The sequence below is a fragment of the Microtus oregoni genome, unplaced genomic scaffold, assembly GCF_018167655.1.
Source record: "Microtus oregoni isolate MIOR12 unplaced genomic scaffold, Mior012 000015F_ref0000493, whole genome shotgun sequence".
In the NCBI taxonomy this organism is placed as follows: domain Eukaryota; kingdom Metazoa; phylum Chordata; class Mammalia; order Rodentia; family Cricetidae; genus Microtus; species Microtus oregoni.
The window spans coordinates 13,688,486-13,706,161 of NW_024543074.1; the positions used below are offsets into that span (position 1 = coordinate 13,688,486).

The following is a 17,676-nucleotide window of genomic DNA, read 5'->3' on the forward strand; positions in this document are numbered from 1 at the left end:
AAAGGTCCTGAGTTCAATTCCCAGCAACCACATGGTGGCTCACAACCATCTGTAATGGGGTCTGGTGCCCTCTTCTGGCCTGCAGGCATATACACAGACAGAATATTGTATACATAATAAATAAATATTAAAAAAAAAACCCTGAGGTCTGTGGAGATGGCTCAGAGGTTAAGAGCACTTGTTAAAAAAAAAAAAAAGAAATGTCTTTTGGTCTGGGAGAAATGACTTGGCGGTAAGGAGTGCTTGTTGCAATTGCAGAGGATCCAAGTTCAGTTCCCAAACACCCCCAGTAGGTGGCTCAAGACAGCCTAGCTCTAGCTCCAGGGGAGCTGCGGTCCTATTCTGGCCTCTCAGGGCAATAGCACTTAACACGACACAGGCGCACACGTATACATAGAAATTAAAAAGATTGCCTTTGACTGGGCATGGTGGTGCACACGTGTGACGGCAGCGCTAGGGAAGCAGAGTCGGAAGACTCGTGGTTCTATGGCTAGATCTAATAAGAGAAAGCCGTCTGCAGCTGCCTAGCTAGGTATCGAATGTATCGGCTCTCTTCTGATGAGGCCTGGGAGAGAGAACAGGATCAAGCCATTGCTTTAGGCTGCCAATAAGTGCGGAGCGCTGTGATTGGTCCTTGTGTAGGTAAAAGAGAGAGCCCGGGTTGCTGCGTTGGGGCTTGGGGAACGTCATGGCGTCTCTCAACAGTAAAACTGCGGTCTGCGTGGTCTGTTTGGAGAAGCCGAAATACCGCTGCCCGGCTTGCCGCGTGCCCTAGTGAGTCGGGGCTCGTGGGGATTGGGGAGAGCGAGCACCGGGCCGGGAGGGAGGCCGGGCCGCGGGCGGGGGTTGCGGGCAAGGGGCGCGTGCTGCGGCTGTCCGGGCTGACGGGGCCTCCTGTCTTTCTTGTTACAGCTGCTCGGTCGCTTGTTTCCAGAAGCACAAAGGTAAGACCCTGGACCGCTGTCGCAGCCCTTGGCCCTACTTTGCCTTCCCGTGCCCGGTAATCCAGCACACAGTAGCTCGAAGCAGGATTCCCACAAGTTCAAGACCAGACTGAAATCTTGTCTCAAACAAACAGAAGCATGTCAACTACTTTATTGGAAAAAGTTAGTCCTAGCTGTTTGTTCATCTTAGCATTCTAGTGTAGCCCCTGACAGAGGTGAATGAGCCAGCAGTGTTTCTGCCTTTAAAGTAATGGTTGTTTATTGTTTACAATAGAAGTTTTTTCAGCCGGGCGGTGGTGGCGCACGCCTTTAATCCCAGCGCTCGGGAGGCAGAGGCAGGTGGATCTCAGTGAGTTTGAGGCCAGGCTAGGCTCCAAAGCTACAGAGAAACCCTGTCTCAGGAGGAAAAAAAAAGAAAGAAATTAATAAAAAGTTTTTCTGTGTGTGGTATTTTCAGACAGGTTCTTTTTTATATAGTCCAGTCTGCCCTCAAACTTATCATGATCCTGCTTTCTCCACCCCAAGTGCTGGGATTATATAAAGGAATAGAGATCGATGCCATCAGGTCTGGCTAAGACAAGTTACTGACCCTTCGAGAGAAAAGCTGGAGATGGAGAAATGGCTCTGCCGTTAAGAGCCTCTTGTTGCTTTCCCGGAAGATCTGAATTTGGTTCCCAGCACCCACCTACTGTAGGCAACCTGCAGGTCCATTACCAGGGGATCGACGCCCTTGTCTGACCTCCACAGGCACCTCAATACTACGGCATACACACAAGTAAAAACAAAACCTTTAAAACAGCAGTGGTGGTGGTGGGGCATTTGGGAGTGATGGTGCCAACTTCAGCATTGGGGAGGTTGAGGCAGGAGGATCCCTACAAGTTTCAGGTCAGTTTGACTTTATATTGAGACAGTTGAGAAAGCTTGAATCATCTAGTAGGTTATGTGTATAATGTGAACACTCTTCCTTTCTTTCTTCTTCTTTTTTTTTTTTTTTTTTTTTTTGGTTTTCCGAGCTAGGGTTTGTTTCTCTGTGTAGCTTTGGAGCCTGTCCTGAAACTGTAGCCAAGTCTGGTCTCCAACTCAGAATTACCTGCCTCTGCCTCCTGAATGCTGGGATTAAAGGTGTGCAGCACCACCGCCCAACATGAGCACACTTTCTATACAGTAAAAGTATTTACTTGTGCATATACATCCACAAATACATTGGTCATGTGTGCAAATAGGTCCATAAGTATGTACCTTTAAGGTTAGTCATTATGTGTCGTTTGTGACTTTAGAAAGTTTATAACTTTTCAAACAAGATTTTTTTTTTAAACATTTATTTATTATGTATACAATGTTCTGTCTGTATGCCTGCAGGCCAGAAGAGGGCACCAGACCCCATTACAGATGGTTGTGAGCCACCATGTGGTTGCTGGGAATTGAACTCAGGACCTTTGGAAGAGCAGGCAATGCTCTTAACCACTGAGCCATCTCTCCAGCCCTCAACAAGATTTATTTATTATGTATACATTGTTCTGTCTGCAGGTATGCCTGCGGGCCAGAAGAGGGCACCAGATCTCATTACATAATGCATTTGAGTTCAGTTTGCTGGGAATTGAACTCAGGGCCTCTGGAAGAGCAGTCAGTGCTCTTAACCTCTGAGCCATCTCTCCAGCCCTATTAATTACAGCTTTTTAGTTACTTTTTATTTGGGTTTGGTAATGAGGTCTTAGGTCTGTCAGGCTGGCCTAGGACTTACTTAATTCTCCATTCTCCTGCTGTATATTGCTACAGTGTTGGCTTTACAGGTGTGTCAATCCCCCTGGTTCAGATTTTTTCCTTTCCTTTTTTTTTTTTTAATTTATTTAACTTTATTTTATGTGCATTGGTGTGAAGCTGTCCTGTCCCCTGGAACTGGAGCTATAGACAGCTGTGAGCTGCCGTGTGGGTGCTGAGAATTGAACCTAGGTCCTCTTGAACAGCAGCTAGTTTCCTTAACCACTGAGCCATCTCTCAGCCCCCTAGATTTTTCCATTTTTATTATCAGTATTCAGGAAGCAGAGATAGTTGGACCTCTGAGTTTGAGGACAGCTTGGTTCCAGGAGAGCCAGGACTACACAGAGAAATCTTGTCTTAAAAACCAACAAAAGCCGGGTGGTGGTAGGCAGTGGTGGCGTGTGCCTTTAATCTCAGCACTCAGGAGGCAGAGGCAGGCGGATCTCTGTGAGTTCGAGGCCAACCTAGTCTACAAGAGCTAGTTCCAGGACAGGCCTTTAAAGCTACAAAGAAACCCTGTCTTGAAAAACCAAAAAAAAAAAAAACAAACAAACCAAAACCCAAACAAACAAAAAACCAAACCCCCCTGACTCTCCCCCAAAAAAATTAACTGGAAATTTTGATCAACAGTAGCATTTGTCAAGCATGCATTAGGCTCTAAGTCTCATTGGCAGCATATGTGTGCTTTTTTTGCCCCAGTGGCCTCTTTTTTTTTTTTGGTTTTTCAAGATAAGAGTTTTTCTGTGTAGCTCTGGCTGTCCTGGAACTAACTCTGTAGACCAGGCTGGCCTCAAAGTCACAGAGATCCACCTGTCTCTGCCTTCTGAGTGCTGGGATTAAAGGCCACTACCACCCAGTGACCTCAATTTTTTTAAAATATTTATTTATTTATTATGTATACAATATTTTGTCTGTGTGTATGCCTGAAGGCCAGAAGAGGGCGCCAGACCTCTTTACAGATGGTTGTGAGCCACCATGTGGTTGCTGGGAATTGAACTCAGGACCTTTGGGAGAGCAGGCAATGCTCTTAACCACTGAGCCATCTCTCCAGCTCCCCTCAATTTTTTCTCACAAGAATTTAACAATTTGTTTTTGAAGTCAGGGTTTCTGTGTTCTCCTGGCTGTCCTGTAACCCCCCCACCCCCATCCCACTAAGACAGGGTTTCTCCTTAGCTTTGGAGCCTTTTCTGGAACTTGCTCTGTAGACCAGGCTAAACTTGAACTCACAGAGATCCACCTGCCTCTGCCTCTTGAGTGTGGGATTAAAGGTGGGTGCCACCACTGCCCAGCTGTCCTGTAACTTTTTTTTTTAATTTTTTAAAAAGATTTTTATTTATTAATTACGTATACAGCATTTTCCCTACATTTATGCTGCAGACCAGAAGAGGGCACCAGATCTCATTACAGATGGTTGTGAGTCACCATGTGGTTGCTGGGAATTGAACTCAGGACCTCTGGAAGAGCAGTCAGTGCTCTTAACCTCTGAGCTATCTCTCCAGCCCTCTTTTTTTTTTTTTCTTTTAGTTTATTTTGTTTGCAATAAAAAAGAAGTTCAAGGACTGGAGGGATGGTTGAGCAGTTAAGTGTGCTTGGTGCTCTTCCAGACGACCTGCGTTTGGTTCCCAACTCCTGTAACTCTACTTCAGGGGCTCTGACTCCCTCTTCTGGTCTCCACAGTCGCTGTCACACGTCTCTCTCTCTCCTGTTTTCTCCCATCCCAGACCTCTCTGCCTGCCAAAGCTTCTGGGCCTTGGTAGACTCAGACCAGACCTTCTCACCTTATTCATCTCTGTTGTGTGTTCTATGGCCAAACTCCCCCAGCGTGGAGAGTTGACTCCCATGTCTATGTTCCTAGTTGTGTATGGTACATTCATGTGGTATCTGAAACTGCTGGGAAAACGTGATGCTTGTAGACGTCCCTGCCATTAGTCCTGGTGAAAGCCCTGTGAAATTGGCTTTGGGGCACACGGCCACCTGCGCTAACCCTTCTGCCACAGTCAGAATTACTCATGGTTTTCTTCGGCCTGTTGTTCCATTTGACCTCCCCGCCCCCTTGTCCCTGGCTTGGTGGGGAGGTTGTGTTTGCGTAGCCTGAAATGTGCGTCTCTCTCAGAGCAGTGCAGTCCGGAAACCCGTCCTGTTGAGAACAGAAGAACGGTGGCTCCTGTGACAAGGTCGGAGGAAGACAAAGGTGAGGTGCGCGGTTTTGACCAGGTAACCTCTGCAGGATTTCAAAGATGAGAAGTGGGCAGGAGAGGAGGAGGAGGAGGGCAGGATGCAGAAGGACTTGAGTAGCATCTCCAGTCTCAGGGTGGGTCACAGGTTGTCACAGGTGGAGTTTCCAGCATCCTGGGGTGTGGTTCCGGGAAGGGGGAAGGGAGCAGGGGGCTTGGGGTTTGTGTTGCGCCCTGGTAGGTCCACATGGGAGGCCTGCTCTGAACTGCTGGAGTCTCCCTAGAGTTCAGAGCAGTAATGGGCTGTCACTGCTCTCATGTTGTCCATGTGTTCGTCTAGCCATAAAGCCTCCTGAGTGTCATGGCTCTGCAGGCAGCTACTCTTATGCCACAAAGAGGTCCTTAAGATTCACAGAAAGGAGAGGGGCTTTTTCTTCTTGGAGAACCTTCTCATGTGGCTCGGGCATATCTGCCCTTTTCTGAGATCACAGGGTTATGTTTGCTAGGATTGTACAGGGCCTCGTTCATTGGCCCAGCACAGGCTTGGAGTCATGACAGAGGCAGGTAGAGCGTTCAGAAGCACAAAACAGGGCTGGAGAGATGACTCAGGTTAAAAGCACTGGCTGCTCTTCCAGAGGTCCTGAGTTCAAATCCCAGCAGCCACATGGTGGCTCACAACCATCTATAATGAGATCTGGTGCCCCCCTATGGCGTGCTGGCAGAACACTATATAACAATCAAATAATTTTTATAATAAATACATCTTAGAAAAAAATACCTGCAGAGCCAGACCTCTTGCCAGCAGACCACAGGAAGCGTGAACCATCATGCACTGGTTAGGCACAGTCACCACTCCACCACCTTCTCTTTCCTGCATGAGGGGATGTTTAATTTTGAAGTACAAGAAGCAAGCTGTTTATGGCTTTGACTGACTCCTGCTGTATCCTCACCATCGCACACATTGTCACCATGGCTGTCCTGGCTTTCTGCTTCCCTCAGACGATGACTCCTCTGTGGCTGATTTCCTCAACAGTGATGAGGAAGAAGACAGGGTGTCTCTGCAGAAGTTAAGGAATTTAGGTAAGTCTTTGCTGGGCTTGGTTTTTGTTAATTTATGTTGTTTATTGCTGTACAGGCTGTGAAACCTGGGAGAATGGAGCCTAAATGTGAGGTAGACCACAGTCTCATGCAATAGCCAGCTTTATTCAGAGCACCAGACAGTTTATACCCTGAGGGTTAAGACTGTCACCTGGGCAAAGTGTCCAATCACAAGGACAAGTGCGGGAGGCAGCTTTTCCATAGAGGCATGTAAAGAAATAACACTAGCTAGATACAATGAGTAATCCGAAGTCAACTCACTCCTCTGCGCCACGCATGGGAGGGACAGGAAAGCACATTCTAAGAACAGTTCCATATTCTTGAAGAAGCTGAGGTCACATGACTCTTGTTTTCTTGGTGCACGCAGAGTTCCCTTTGCAGGACTATTCCAGCACTGTTTCCTTTGTGTGGAATGTGGGTGGGTCTCTGAGTTATATTGGTGGGAGGCTGGGATAGCTCAGAATTTCCTGCATTTTCTTTTCTGTCTTCTTTTCTTAGATGAGACAGTCTTACTGTATGGTCCCGACTGGCCTAGAAGTCACTAGGCTTCAGCCTTGTTGCCACCCTCCTCTCTGCCTCCTGATGCTGTATTTCCCTACTCAGAGTTGCTGTTATTGTTGTGTATGAAGTGGGTGTGGGCTTGAGTACAGTTCCAAGGACAACTTTTCAGGAGTCTCTTGTCTCCTTTGTGAGTTCTGGGGATCAAACTCAGGCCACTAGGCTTGCACGGCAGGTACTTCTGCCTGCTGAGCCACCTTACTTGCCCCTCTTTATCTTTAAATTGTGTATATCTCTGTGCACCTGAGTACAGTGGCTGGTGGAGGCCAGAAGAGGGCGGTGGATCCCCTGGAGCTGGGGTTATAGGTGGTTGTGAGCCCCTTCACATGGGTGGGAACTGAACACAGGTTATTTATTTATTTATTTATTTATTTATTTTGTATACAATATTCTGTCTGTGTATATGCCTGCAGGCCAGAAGAGGGCACCAGACCCCATTACAGATGGTTGTGAGCCACCATGTGGTTGCTGGGAATTGAACTCAGGACCTTTAGAAGAGCAGGCAATGCTCTTAACCACTGAGCCATCTCTCCAGCCCCCTGAACACAGGTTCTTTACAAGTGCAGCAAGTGCATGACACTGCTGAGCCATTGCACCCTTTACCCTTCCTCCAGGCACACCCAGAAGTCAGGACAACTGTAAACGGGGGTTTCTCTCTTGCCCACCCGGTCCAAATAAACACTCTGGGGATTAGTATTAATTACAAACTGTTTGGCCAATGGCTCAGGCTTATTATTAACTAGCTTTTACATCTTAAATTAACCCATTTCTATTTATCTATGTATTGCCACATGACCATGGCATTACCTCACATCTTGCTTCTCTGGGGGCTGCTAGCCTCTCTCAGAATCCGCCTTCCTTTCCCTTTAACTTTTCTTGGATTTCCCATCTGACTATTCTGTCTGGCCAAATCAACTTTAGTAACCAATAGTAATAAAGTATTCACAGCATACATAGGGCATCTCACATCAGACAACTTTTGTCTCAAGTATTAAACTCAGGTCATCAGGCCTGGCAGTAAGCATCTTTACCTGCTGAACCATTTTGCCAACTCTTTTTAAGATGGGATTTGGGCTGGGCTGTGGTGGCGCACGCCTTTAATCCCAGCACTTGGGAGGCAGAGGCAGGTGGATCTCTGTAAATTCGAGGCCAGCCTGGTCTATAGAAGACAGGCTCCAAAGCTGCACAGAGAAACTCCACCTCGAAAAATCAAAAAACAAACACACCAGGATGGTATTTGGGGGAGGGGCTGGAGAGATGACTTAATTAACTACTTACTGTGTAAGATTTATGATTTGACTTTAATACCCAACATCTATTTAAAACAAGCAAGCTGGGTTCTGTAATCCTAGCACTAGGGAGGTAGAGGCAGGAGGATCCCAGTGTTTTGTTGGCCAGCCTATCCATGTGAATTGGTAAGGGACCGTATTGGAAAAGAATAAAGTAGAGGCTGAGTGATGGCATGGCTCTTTGATCCTAGCACTTCCAGACAGGGCTACATAGTGAGAGACCCTGTCTTGGGGATAAAAATGGAGAACAATTTCAATTGAGGAAGATACCCAGTGGGGATCTTTGACCTCCATGTGTATAAAATGAGATTTGAGACCATCTCATCTAGTTCTTGTTGACTTGACATTTGCCTGTAGACCAAGCTGGCCTCAGACTCAGAGATCTACCTGCCTCTGCCGCTCTTGTTTCTAAGATTACTATGTAATGTGATGTGCGGGGTCTTTCCTGTCCAGCCCCAGGATTCTGTCAGCATAATGATTTCAAATCTCCCATCTTGCACGTGCCAGGTGTAACATTGGAATCCTACAGATTTTGTAGGTTGGTATAATTGTGCTTTAAAAGTATAGTTGATTTTCTTTGCGTACCTAAGCCTTTCTCAACCTTCAGGCTCAGGTTAGGCACTTTTCTAGCTTCCCTTAGTGCCTTGGACTTACTAGTAATTTACTACTATAGCCACATTGGTGGTAGAGATTTGTGCCTTTTACAGCAGCCTGTGGGGCAGAGACCTGTATTACCTGTCTTCAGTACCCAGCTTACAGTGCAGTCATAAATAGACTGGACAATCACCAGGGAGAGGACGGTGTTCACCACATTTGAATTATGTGCATGTGTCTGTAGGTATATGCACATGAGTCCAGAGGAGTCAGTCTCCTGGAGCTGGAGCACAGGTATAGGTTACCTAACTTGGGTGCTAGAATTGAACTTGGGTCCTCTTAAAGAGCAATATGTGTTCTTAACCACTGAGCCATCTCTAACTCAGTCACACATTTTTGTAGCACCACTTCTTTGGTGCTTGTAAGAATTCTGTTATTAGCCGGGCGGTGGTGGCGCACGCCTTTAATCCCAGCACTTGGGAGGCAGAGGCAGGCGGATCTCTGTGAGTTCGAGACCAGCCTGGTCTACAAGAGCTAGTTCCAGGACAGGCTCCAAAACCACAGAGAAACCCTGTCTCGAAAAACCAAAAAAAAAAAAAAAAAAAGAATTCTGTTATTGGTGTTAATTGCATTTGTGTGTGTGTGTGTATGCCACGGGCTCCAGGAGGCGTTGAGAATTGCCGTCATTCTCTACCTCATTCCTTTGAGACGGTGTCTCTCATTGAGCCTGGAGCACACACCTTGGCTAGGCTCAGTGATCCACCTGTCTCTGCCTTGCACGTGTTTAGGTTACAGGCGTGCATAGGACCATGCTTGCCTTTAAGTGGATGTTGAGATAGTAACACTGGGCCTGTGCTTTGCAGAGCAAACACTCTCTCCAGCTCAGGTCTTTGTTCACATGTATATTGAAAGTTAATTTGTGGGTACAGTCATCTGATGTTGAAGGCAGCTTGGTTCCAGGACCTGTTTCTCAGCAACGGTCAAGTTTCTTTTATAAAATAGTACGGTAGTACTACCACTTGGGAGGCAGAGGTAGGTGGTGAGTTTGAGGCCAGCCTGGTCTACATAGTGAGTTCCAGGACAGCCAGAGCTACACAGAGGAACTCTGTCTCAAAAAAAAAGGGGGGGGGGGGTCTGTAAAACGTGTAACTGATGCACTTGAAGTCATCTAACCTAACTTGAGGCAAACACTTAATGTGTAGTTATAAGGAAAAAAATTCACATTTGGTACAGGTGGTAAAAGGTTTGTTTTTTTGAGACAAGGTTTCTGTGTAGCCCTGTAGACCAGGCTGGCCTTGAACTCACAGAGATCTGTGCTGGGAGTAAAGGTGTTTGTTGAATGGTGGCTAAGGAGATACAAGCCCCTCATAGTTGATTACACCGGAAACACTTAGCTTTTAGCCCCTGCCATGGGTTCCACTTGAACTTAAAAGCTGGCATTGATTTTTAAGGTGAATCTGCAGCTTTAAGAAGCTTACTGCTCAACCCACACCTGAGACAGCTGATGGTTAACCTCGATCAGGGCGACAACAAAGCAAAGCTGATGAAAGCCTGCATGCAGGAGCCCTTGTTTGTGGAGTTCGCAGACTGCTGTTTAAAAATCGTGGAGCCACCCCAGAAGAACAGGGATTCTTAAACCTGGGTGTGCTCTTTGCTCAAGCTGCCCACTGCTCCTCTTAGGAGGAGGTTGTTTCCAAGGCTGTAGGACATGTACGTCTTCATCAGACAAGTTGGGGATACTCAAGGTGCAGGTCCTTTATGAAGAGGAAACTTGCAGCTGGATGGATGGCTCAGCTCTTCCAGAGGACCAGTCTTCAGCATGACTGCCAACAGTTGTAATTACAGTTCCGGGGCTCTGACACCCTCTCCTGGCCTCTGAAGGTACTGTAAGCATCATACACAGCCGTACATGGCAGGCAAAACTCAAACATACATTCTTTTTTTTTTTTTTTTTTTGTTTTTCGAGACAGGGTTTCTCTGTGGTTTTGGAGCCTGTCCTGGAACTAGCTCTTGTAGACCAGGCTGGTCTCGAACTCACAGAGATCCGCCTGCCTCTGCCTCCCGAGTGCTGGGATTAAAGGCGTGCGCCACCACCGCCCGGCCATACATTCTTTTTAAAAAAGGGAAAAGGCTATTTATATTTACATGGTGGTTTTAAATTTATTTCTGGTACAGTTCAGAGTTACACCATAAATACCAGGTTTATCCAGGTTTAGTTTTTGAATTAAAAACTGATTGATAGTGTTACTGAATAAATTAAAGATGTGGTTCTGTGTACATTGCATTGCTCATTGTTCTTGGTGTCATTAAATAAATCAGTTTATTAAATAGCATTGTTCCTTAATGAACTATATGTAAGTTTTCCCCAGCCAAAATTTTAGAGCCAATTTTAGGGTGATTTGGCCATTTTAAAGTGCTTGTAGATGGCCCAGTATCTATCCTGCTGTAGTGACATTCTGGACGGACAGTCACATCTGCCGAACCTGAGCCTGAAGGGGGACAGTAAGCTGGGATGTTGTGGTCCTAATCTTGGCTTGGTAACTAGCACTCCCAGATCCTGCCAGTGCCGAGGCCATAGTCCTAGCTGGCTGGTACTCTGACCACGAAGCCCTGGCTCACAGACAGAAGCTGTTGCTTGCACACGCAGTTGGAGTCGCTGTGGGAATAGCTTGGCAGTTGTGTGTTGATCAGATGTCTTTGGCAAGGCAGCTGGCAGGAAACGGCCTTCTGGAAACAAAGGCACTAAAGATCACGTAGGCAGGTGGGGTACAAGAGTCACACTTGGACTGGCCTGTGTCTTTCTAGCAGAATCTGATTAAAGCCAGTAACACTGGAGGCTGGAGGTTCAGGGCAGATGTCAGCATACTGAAGTGGAGACTTCCTGCAGTGAAACTTTATCGAGCCCTGGAGAGAAAGAGAACCAGTCTATGAGTGGCAGGGCCCAACAACACCTCAAAGAGAGAAATCCATTCAGGGTGACAGACTCCTAGTATTTCCTATTACTCTAAGGGTACTGGCTGTCATCCCACCTACTGACAGCTGGAAGATCAGAATACTTGTTTACCCCTTGTCAGTTTCAGGGAGACTTTGTACAGATTATACGGCATCTTGTTGACTTCATTTCTTTCCTCTGGTCCCTTGTACCAGGCGGGGTATTAACCCGGTTTTCAGAGGAGAAAATGGAGGTTCCAAGATGACGTGCCATTACTAGGGTTATCCAGGGAAGGGGCTGAGCTGGGACCAGGCTGGGAGGCCTGCTTTCAGGTCAAACAGGTGGCATAACACACAGGACCCGGCCACACATTCACTGTTTCCAGTTGAGAAAGTGACAGCCAGTAACCAAGTGGTAGAATGTCATCTGAGGAGACAGACTATGGCCACACTCATTTCTCAGAAGTGGAACTAATGTCCTAGAGTCAACTGTGCTACTCTTTAATTCCTTACAGCAACCCTGTAGGGAGTTTCCTGTGTCCATCTGGTAGAGGATACAGGGCTGAGGTACTTGCCTAACTGAGGATCTCACATTGCAGAGGAAGAGCCAAACACTCAGAGATAAAATGCTTATAAGCAGTTTTTTTTTAAAATATTTATTTATTCATTATGTATACAATATTCTGTCTGTGTGTATGACTGCAGGCCAGAAGAGGGCACCAGACCCCATTACAGATGGTTGTGAGCCACCATGTGGTTGCTGGGAATTGAACTCAGGACCTTTGGAAGAGCAGGCAATGCTCTTAACCTCTGAGCCATCTCTCCAGCCCTTATAAGCAGTTTTTGAAGGGCTCTGAACAATCTGGTTTTTGGCTGGAACAATGGCAGCAAGGAACACCTATAGATTTGGCTTATTCCATAGGGCTAGGGAGTTTTGTGCTATTCCCTCCCTCCCCCGCCCCCCCCCCCCCACGACAGGCAACTTTGTTCACTGCCTTCCCCAGTGAACAACCTGGAGCTGTGGGAAGGACGGCCATGGCATCTCAGGAGAACATACCTGAGGCAGCGCTCTGATGGACGTAATGCCAGCCTGATCTTGTTGTGGTGTCTGGACGTTGTTGCTAGGGTTGCCCGTGGGAAGCCGGAGGCAGGCATGGGCCACCAGTTTCCTTTGAAAGCCGCGCACACCCACAGCTGAGTTGGCTAGCACCAGTCCCATGGGCCAGAGGTGGATTATTGCCTCTAGTAGTTTAGTGTGTGCTGGGGACAGCGAGGAGCTCAGGGAACTGGGAGCTTGAGGCATGGGTTTATCCTCCATACCATCCAGTTCTTTAGAAGCAAGATAGGCCATTCTGATCTTAAAGAGAAAACACTCCTTTATAATGTTAGGTTTGCCTAACCTTTCTAAAGGACTTACTTTTTTTTTTTTTAAATATTTATTTATTTATTTATTATGCATACAATATTCTGTCTCTGTGTATGTCTGCTGGCCAGAAGAGGGCACCAGACCTCATTATAGATGGCTGTGAGCCACCATGTGGTTGCCGGGAATTGAACTCAGGACCTCTGGAAGAGCAGGCAATGCTCTTAACCACTGAGCCACCTCTCCAGCCCCTAAAGGACTTACTTTTGCATTCATTTACTTGACACAGAAGTAGCATGCTATAGTGGACATGCTGAAGTCACAGGACAGCTTATGAATTGGGGCTTGATCTTGGGTAGTCAAGATCTTGCCCTCTTTAAAAAGATAAAATAGTTAGCTGGTGGGGGTGCACCCTTTTAATCCCAGCAATTGGGAAGCAGAGACAGGTGGATCTCTGAGTTCAAGGCTAGCCTGATCTATATATAGTGTGAGTTCCAAGACAGCTAGGAGAGAAACCTTGCCCTGAAAAACCAAATAAATCAATAAAAATTAAAAAAAAAAAAAAACCTCTTTGTGTGTATGCATGTATGCTCATGTGGGCATGAGCATGCCACGGTCACCTGTGGAGGTCAGAGAGAGCTTTTGAGAGTTTGTTCCTACCATGAGGGTCCCTGGGCTCAAACTCAGTTGGTCTACTTGCTGAGTCATCTTACTAGCTCTTTTCCAGCATTCTGACTGGAAAACAATCAGCTTGACAAGGTAAACTCAAGAGCTTTGGCTGTGATGCCCTGGACTAGACTTGCTTCATGGGGCAGAATGTCAAGAAACTGCAGTTTTATTGGCAGTTTGAGCCTAGGGTTGCTTATGCCACTCTGTACAGGAGCTATCTGTACCCTTTTTATACACGGGACACCAGGCTTAGAGGCTGGTGCCACACCCCAGCGGCACAGACATCCCTCTGTCTTGGGCCTGTCTGAAGCCCACCCCTGGCCTTCAGCCACACTCACTCTCCACTTTCGCCAAGTGCGCTTGATGACCGTGGCAGCGCTGTGTAACCTTCTGATGTGTTTCCGCGTTAACCAGGACCGGATAGCTAAAGAAACAGCAGAGACATAAAAACCATCAGTAGAGCTGTTAGCCATGTGGCCAATATGGGTTGATGTGAAAATATGAAGTCCGTTTTCCCAGTGATGTCAATATATAAGGCAAAATGGGGCTTAAGAGTCGCTCCTGGAAAGATGGCTCAGTGGTTAAGAGCCCCCTGCTCTTGCAGGGCACCAGACTGGTTACCACCACCCATATGGTGATTCACAACCTCTTCTGACTCTAGTTCTGGCCTCCAAGGGCACCTGAACGCATATGGTACACACAACTCTTGTGTTATACTGCCCACAAGCTTACAGATAGCTGTGCACACACCAGTCTTACATTATACACTTACACACACACACAGTCTTACGTTATACTGCCCAATACAGATAGCTGCACATTGAAGAGCCACCTGGGAGCTGTAAGGACCCAGGCTGCCACTGACCTCAGACTCAGTCCTCATCAGTTCCCAAGGAACAGGAGGGGTCTGGGTGGTCTGTGCTTGTGTGGAAATGTAGCTCCATGTTATAGCACTTGCCTAGCATGAGTGAAGCCCTGGGTTTGATTCATGGCACTACAGAAGGACAAATGATTTTCACTTTTCAAAATCAGCCTGTCAGGACTGTGTTAGTCAGACCCGTCATATGGAATCAGCCCCACCTACCTGCCTGAATGAGCACGGCAGCCCGCCTCTGTTTCTCCTGCTTTTGGAGACGATGTCGCCTCCAGCCACACTGGATGCAGCGGGCACACTGCTCCAGCATCTGGGCACGTCCACATTCCAGAAGCTCTAGCTGAGAGAAGAGGAGTCCACTGAGGTGTCTGGCCTCCCCTCCCCACCCTGAGAACGGCCTACACTTGCTGCTGGCACTCGTAATCTCGTTCCCCAGTCAGTTTACCATGGAGTCAGTCATGAAAATCTTTGTCCTGCCACAGTACAGTGGGACTTGTGTGGTCTCAGCTGGGTCACTGGGAGGGGTCGCTGTCTGAATTAAAGCTGGCAGAGCATGGAGAATGTCCTGTAGTAGAGGCTGCAGTGTGGCCTCCTTGGCACATAGAGGCGGCTCTGGAGGTGGGAGAAAGGCTTCATCAGTGCCCGCTCATTCCCACAGGCTTCTGGAGTCTGAAGAGCTTGGCTCTCTACGCCTCTTATTGCTGTTCTGAATCTAGTCATTTCTTCTTCCCCCTTTCATCCCTCACAGTCCTGGCTGTTTGGGACTGTTCTGAAGTCACCACTGCCCCATGTCTCCTTGGACAGGCTGCAAGGTCTGTAAGCCTGGAGAGGAAATCCCAGACTGCTTGGCTACTCCCTTGGTCCCACCCCTTACCAGGTACAGTCAAGTGAAGAAAAGGAATACCATACCCAACTGTGGGAAAGCCCTCCCAAGCGTGCCTCCTGTTTGGGAAGATTTACCTGAGGGCTCTGACAGTTAGCAGCCCAGCGCCTCTTTGGAGACAGAGGACACCAAACAGATGCAGGAGACGAGAGATGAGAGACATCCAGAAATTGGACCAGGGCCCAGAGAGGCTTGTTGGTAAGAGAGACAGGAGAGCGAACCGTGGAGAGAGGAGAAAGAAGGGGAGGGCGAAGGAGAGTGACACACTCCCAAGAGAAAACTACTGGTGGGGCCCAGAAGGGCTGAGAGGTTGGGGAGCAGCTGTGGCTGGGCTGAGATTTGTCCTAGTCCTTGTGTCTGTCCCTCTGCCTCTAACATTCCCACATTTTTAGTTAGCTACACTGCGTCACAGGCTAGACTTTCACCCTAGTGCTTTGTACACTTCTCCCCCTTTGATGTCTCCTGGACCCTGGAGCTCAAGCTGGCCATACAGGGCTGGTCCAGATTCCTCAGATTTCCCTTTTGCCTACTCTTCTCACTGGCAAGGCCAAGTTCACCGTCCATTTCTGTCTACCTCTGTATCTGTACAGAGCCATGCCTACCAACACTGACCAGTGTGCCCATAGCTGCACACAGCTCTGGCTTCTCCTTGGGTGGCTCACAGCCTCACCCCCAACACCTCCCATAAGGTCCCTAGAGTGAAGAGCATGAGGTGGATGGGGCACTGGCTCTCTCCTTTGAAGCAGCCACCTCATCTACCCAGGAATAAAGCTCACCTGGCACTCTAGCCTTCCCTGCCACACCTACGGCTCTGTCTCTCGCCTGGGAGCTTTTGTTCAGATGTCATGTGCAGTGGGCGTCGCCTAGCTAATCCGGTTATCGCCACCTCCTCTAAATACTTTCCCCTCCACATCTCCCTGGCACCAGAGTAAGCTCTCTGCCTGCCTGCCCTTTCTTTCTTTCTTTCTTCCTTCCTTCCTTCCTTCCTTTTTTTTTTTTTTTTTTGAGACAGAGTTTCTCTGTGTAACAGCCATAGTTGTCCTGGCTGGCCTTGAACTCACAGAGACCCACCTGCCTCTGCCTCCTGAGTACTCGGATTAAAGATGTGCACCAACACTGACCTTTCTACACCATTGTCAGCTGGGGTTTGTTCCCCACATTGTGCAAACAACCATCAGTCTTTGGACCCTCATCTCTGAGAAGGTACAGCTCAGTCCTCAGTAACCTACGGTTGAACAAATGACAAAAAAAAATGGGCTCCACTCACCAGAGGGCCCTTTGGCAGAACACAAGCCCCAGAGACCAGAGGATGTGCGAAGTCGGAGCCGTCTCAGTAATTTATATCGTTCCACGAAGTTCTGGTGAGAGACCCTGGAAGCCAAAGAAGACAAAAAGAACAAGACTGTGAGCCAGGTGCCTAGCTGGGGCTCAAAGTCAGTGCTGCCTGACCATCCCAACTGAATGGAGGAGGGTGTGTCCTAGAGATGCCAAGGGCCACTCAGTGGGAAGCCTGCAGACAACATTTCCATCCTCAAGGCCCATATGGTGGGAGGGCAGAACTGACTTGCCAAGTTGTCCTCTGACTTCATGTGGTATGGCATATCTCCTTGTGGTAGTGGGGTGCTTAAACCCAGTGAGGATGGACAACATGTACCTGCACAGTTCTTAAGACTCTGAGGCTTGTCTCTGAACTTCTCAAATCAGACAAAGCCACAGGAGAATTCCTGATTCTCATTTCCCTTTTCCTTCACACTCCAACTCTGGCCTCCACAAGACTAGCCCATTTTGATAAACTGTCCTGATTCAACCATCTGCCCCAGAAAACAGCAGTTGTTTCTACAGCCTGGACGCAGACTACTCCCTGGGCACTCACCTTGCAGACTGTCTAGTTCTCTTTACTGTGAGCTAGACATCCCAGTTGGGCCTACTGCTTCCCAGCTAATCCTGCAACATCACTCATCTCCCTTCTGTCCTAACCCTGCATCCAACTTGAGTGAGTAGCACAAGAATTCTCTGAGAATACAAGATGCAGCTTCTTCCACCACACTCAGGGCACACTGCCGAGGCTTCCATTCACTGTTGCTGCTTCTCTGTGGCCCAGGCCATTGGTGTCTCACTACCTGACAGCATTATGGTTGTTCTCTGTTCTAAGTCCTTCCCTTCCCTTTCCTCTGCACTGATAACCAGACCACAGATTTTCCCTGCAACAACAAATTCTGTTTCTTTCCTAGCACTAGCTGTCCTTTACACTTGTGTGTTATCTGTGGAAGTATGTGTGTGCTTGCACATGTGGAGGCCTCAGTCTGACATTGGAAACTTTCTTCTATAGCTTTCCACCATATTTTTTGAGTCTCTCATTGAACCCGGGGCTTACTGACTGGTTAAACTGGCTGGCCAGCAAGTCCACAGACTACTGTGTCTGCCTCCCAGTGTTGGGATTACAGGTGCTTGTTGCCATATCTCGCTTTTTTTTTTTTAAAGATTTTTATTTATTTTTAATTGATGTGCATTGGTGTTTTGCCTGCATGTGTGTCTGTGAAG

The 17,676-nt window shown here is 47.7% G+C and overlaps 2 protein-coding genes across 5 annotated transcripts in view; one reads left to right on the top strand and one right to left on the bottom strand.

Annotated features, from left to right (window-relative positions):
• The first annotated feature begins 452 nt into the window (after positions 1-452).
• Znhit3 (zinc finger HIT-type containing 3) lies at positions 453-10,348 on the top strand. Its single transcript, XM_041665825.1, has 5 exons — positions 453-774; positions 913-944; positions 4,816-4,893; positions 5,876-5,956; positions 9,867-10,348. The coding sequence occupies exons 1-5, from the start codon at positions 689-691 to the stop codon at positions 10,049-10,051; spliced, it is 462 nt and encodes a 153-aa protein (XP_041521759.1). The 5' UTR covers positions 453-688; the 3' UTR covers positions 10,052-10,348.
• Positions 10,349-10,567: 219 nt separating this feature from the next.
• Myo19 (myosin XIX) overlaps positions 10,568-17,676 on the bottom strand; it is a 32,113-nt gene continuing 25,004 nt past the window's right edge. For all 4 annotated transcript variants that reach the window (XM_041665820.1, XM_041665821.1, XM_041665819.1 and 1 more), the window contains 6 exons: positions 16,403-16,506; positions 14,698-14,864; positions 14,463-14,592; positions 13,717-13,802; positions 12,404-12,703; positions 10,568-11,319 (listed from right to left, as the gene is read on the bottom strand). In XM_041665820.1, coding sequence (XP_041521754.1) covers positions 11,191-11,319; positions 12,404-12,703; positions 13,717-13,802; positions 14,463-14,592; positions 14,698-14,864; positions 16,403-16,506 — 916 coding nt within the window. In that variant the 3' untranslated portion in view covers positions 10,568-11,190. The remainder of the gene's footprint in view (positions 11,320-12,403; positions 12,704-13,716; positions 13,803-14,462; positions 14,593-14,697; positions 14,865-16,402; positions 16,507-17,676) is intronic.

Bases quoted from the DNA above. Each gene is read 5' to 3' on its own strand.
- Znhit3 (XM_041665825.1), top strand. From the start codon at position 689: ATGGCGTCTCTCAACAGTAAAACTGCGGTCTGCGTGGTCTGTTTGGAG. The intron at 775-912 runs GTGAGTCGGGGC...TTCTTGTTACAG, and splicing joins CCGGCTTGCCGCGTGCCCTA to CTGCTCGGTCGCTTGTTTCC. The intron at 5,957-9,866 runs GTAAGTCTTTGC...TTGATTTTTAAG, and splicing joins GCAGAAGTTAAGGAATTTAG to GTGAATCTGCAGCTTTAAGA.